This window comes from Gymnoscopelus braueri (genome assembly GCF_963280865.1).
Source record: "Gymnoscopelus braueri genome assembly, chromosome: 19".
Lineage (NCBI taxonomy): Eukaryota > Metazoa > Chordata > Actinopteri > Myctophiformes > Myctophidae > Gymnoscopelus > Gymnoscopelus braueri.
The window spans coordinates 9,109,529-9,112,380 of record NC_137621.1 but is presented as its reverse complement, the minus strand read 5'-3'; the positions used below and the strand labels follow the sequence as shown (position 1 = coordinate 9,112,380).

At 43.9% G+C, this 2,852-nt stretch overlaps 1 protein-coding gene across 1 annotated transcript; it reads right to left on the bottom strand.

Annotated features, from left to right (window-relative positions):
* On the bottom strand, positions 1–2,173 carry LOC308075128 (glutaredoxin-like protein C5orf63 homolog). Its single transcript, XM_080414774.1, has 4 exons — positions 2,088–2,173; positions 1,159–1,276; positions 448–504; positions 1–267 (listed from the first exon to the last, which is right to left on the bottom strand). The coding sequence occupies exons 1-4, from the start codon at positions 2,099–2,101 to the stop codon at positions 100–102; spliced, it is 357 nt and encodes a 118-aa protein (XP_080270900.1). The 5' UTR covers positions 2,102–2,173; the 3' UTR covers positions 1–99.
* Positions 2,174–2,852: the final 679 nt, after the last annotated feature.

The following is a 2,852-nucleotide window of genomic DNA, read 5'->3' as shown; positions in this document are numbered from 1 at the left end:
TGTGTTCGACTAGCCGGATGCACCACGGTGGATTCGAACCCACAACCTCCGCGGTGGTGGGCTACTTTGCCACAGCGGCACCCGAGTGTGTGTGGTGTTTTACTTCATGTCCTCCACTGTGGCCAGCTGCTCCTCCAGCAAAGCAGTGTTGACTCGATGCATCATCAGGAAGCGTCCGTTCAAATGGAACACAGGGATGTCATATTTATACCGGTCATACCACACCTTGTTCTCTGGCAACGTGATGTCTACCTGCTGGAAAATATACTGGACAGACACACACACACACACACACACACACACACACACACACACACACACACGAGTAAAATGTCCTTTATCTCGGTCCCACAGACCAAATATATATTTGGCACGAAAAAGTTAGCGAACTACTGCTTTATCTAATGTTGCACTTCATCCCTATGGGTGAAAAGAGATTCTTCTCACCCTGTGTTTGTATGGTTCTAGGACTTCTTTGGCGTCATCACACAGCGGACATGGATCCTACATGACATGAAAGAGAGGCAGTGATGTTATATTATTAGTGGTGTTATTTAGGGTGACATTATTCAGTGGCATTATTCAGCGTAATGCTTAAGTTACCGTCTCAGTACCTACATGGCCATGTACTACCAGAGGTGTCATGTCAGGAAAAATAGGGGGTGGCAAAAATAAGTTACCACTTGGTTGAGCGGAGTCCCCCATTCTAGTGTTTTTTTCTGTGACGTGTTCGTGTTGTGAGTTTGTCGATCGGCTATTTTTAAGCAAAACCTTTCCCCACAATACTGGATGCTAAGGTTTAAGCCCCATTTCCAAAACAGCAAAAACAGTGTATCTACAAGCTTGCGATGTGTTGTCGAACATTTGAAAATGTTCGCCATAATGCCTAAATAAGGGATGCCAGGTAGAAAGTGGTTAATAAATGTATGGTTGCAGACAAGAAAACACCTATCTATATGAGTGTCACAAGTCATGTCACATCCCATGGATTTAGATGCAGATGGATGCAGATTTGGGGACAATAATATGCATAAAAGATCGGAATCTGAGGTTAAATGTGAACACTAGGGGGGTGGCTATTGCCATCCCCTGAGACCCCCCAAAATGGCACCCCTGTATGCTACACCTGTGAATGGATGGGCTGCATGATGGGAATACCTTTGTAAACAGTGTCAGGATTGGCAGTGTCTTCTGACAGAAGAGTCTCTGAAGCAGGTGAACAGGTCTCTGGGTCTGACTGAGGCTCCTTGCCACCAGCCTGTGCATCCTGTGTAGTCTGTATGGTATGGGGAGGTAAATCTCACTGTGATTCAGAAACCTCTTATCTCCATATTCTAACTTTTGGGGTTTATTTTTGTAAAATAATTCCCTACTTGATCGTACTACACAGGAAACGAAATGACGTGTTTTGAGCTTATAGATCTGCTACTTTTGATACTTTTGAATCCTGAAAACTAACTGTTGACGTCCGCTATGAAAGGTTACACACCAACATTAGCCATGGATCACACGTCTGTCGCGACCGTCATGGATGAACTTCAACCTGGTGTTTGCACTTTCTCCATTTACGGTCCCTACATCTACATAAACGTTCAGATTTCAACTATAAAGTGCTTATGCCATGACCACGGATGTTAAAATTATGTACGGGCCCTCAGAAGTACCCGTATCTCCGGTATTGTTCAATAAAAAGCATTTTAATTCGATCGGTGGCCATTTTCTAATAGTTATGTTAGTGCAATACACCTCCCAAACGATAGGGTCGCGTAGTTGAAAGGGACTGTCCGTGCAGCATCATATGGCGAAAATGCGGAGGAAAATGGCCACCAATCGGATTAAAATGCTTTTTATTGAACAATACGGAAGATACGGGTAATTCTGAGAGCCCGTACATAATTATAACATCCGTGGCCATGGGGTAAGCACTTCATATTTGAAATCTAATCGTTTATGTAGATGTACGGACCAAAAAGGGAGAACGTGCAAACACTTTGTTGAAGTTCATCCATGACGGTCTTGATTCGTGACATGACAGTCATGTATCAGGGCTACACCAACATCACTGACGTTGATTCTCTGATCTTTACCTGTCTAGAATCATGGCGATGACAACGATATCCTCTATGGTTCTGCTGGTACAGAAGAAGTCTTTATCGCTGTGATGTAAGGACAGTGACACATACTACTTTTCCTCCGAGGTGGAAAGACTGGTGACGCGAGGTTAACAAACTACTACACACATTACACAATGTTTGAATGACCTAAAGCGTCAACACACAGTTCTTCATCTGTACGTTACATAGAGGTATAATATAACTAGAGGGCGGATTGCCCCGCCCCCAGCTATCATTTCAATGAATGTGCTCAGTGGCGTTTTGAAGCACCCGGAAACCTGCCGGAAGTAGAATTATTGGTTTGATTTTGTACCCCCATAGAGTTATGAGCATGCGCACTAGTGTCCTTTTTGCGTTCTACGGCAGCCCGTGTGTCAAGGATTGAACGCGATATATTTATTAAATACACTCGAGATGCCTATGTATAACTAAATGCATATGTGTTTATGTATAATATGTTTACATATTTATATCTATATATATAAATATCTCTCAGCATGTTTTGCGCGTGCATGTATTTCTCCCCGCCTGCAGTTCCAGCTTTGGCCACTGGGGTGGCAGCTTCAATGTTTCTCAGCAACTCTGGGGGCTTGGCTCACTGGCGTTTTGAAGCACCCGGAAACCTGCCGGAAGTAGAATTATTGGTTCGATTGACTCCCCATAGAGTTATGAGCATGCGCACTAGTGTCCTTTTTGCGTTCTACGGCAGCCCGTGTGTCAAGGATTGAACGCGAGATA

Excerpts from the sequence above, each read along its gene's own strand:
- LOC308075128 (XM_080414774.1), bottom strand. Across the intron at positions 505-1,158 it reads TCCTGACACTGTTTACAAAG|GATCCATGTCCGCTGTGTGA; the intron begins GTATTCCCATCA and ends CATGTCATGTAG. Across the intron at positions 268-447 it reads TAGAACCATACAAACACAGG|TATATTTTCCAGCAGGTAGA; the intron begins GTGAGAAGAATC and ends GTGTCTGTCCAG.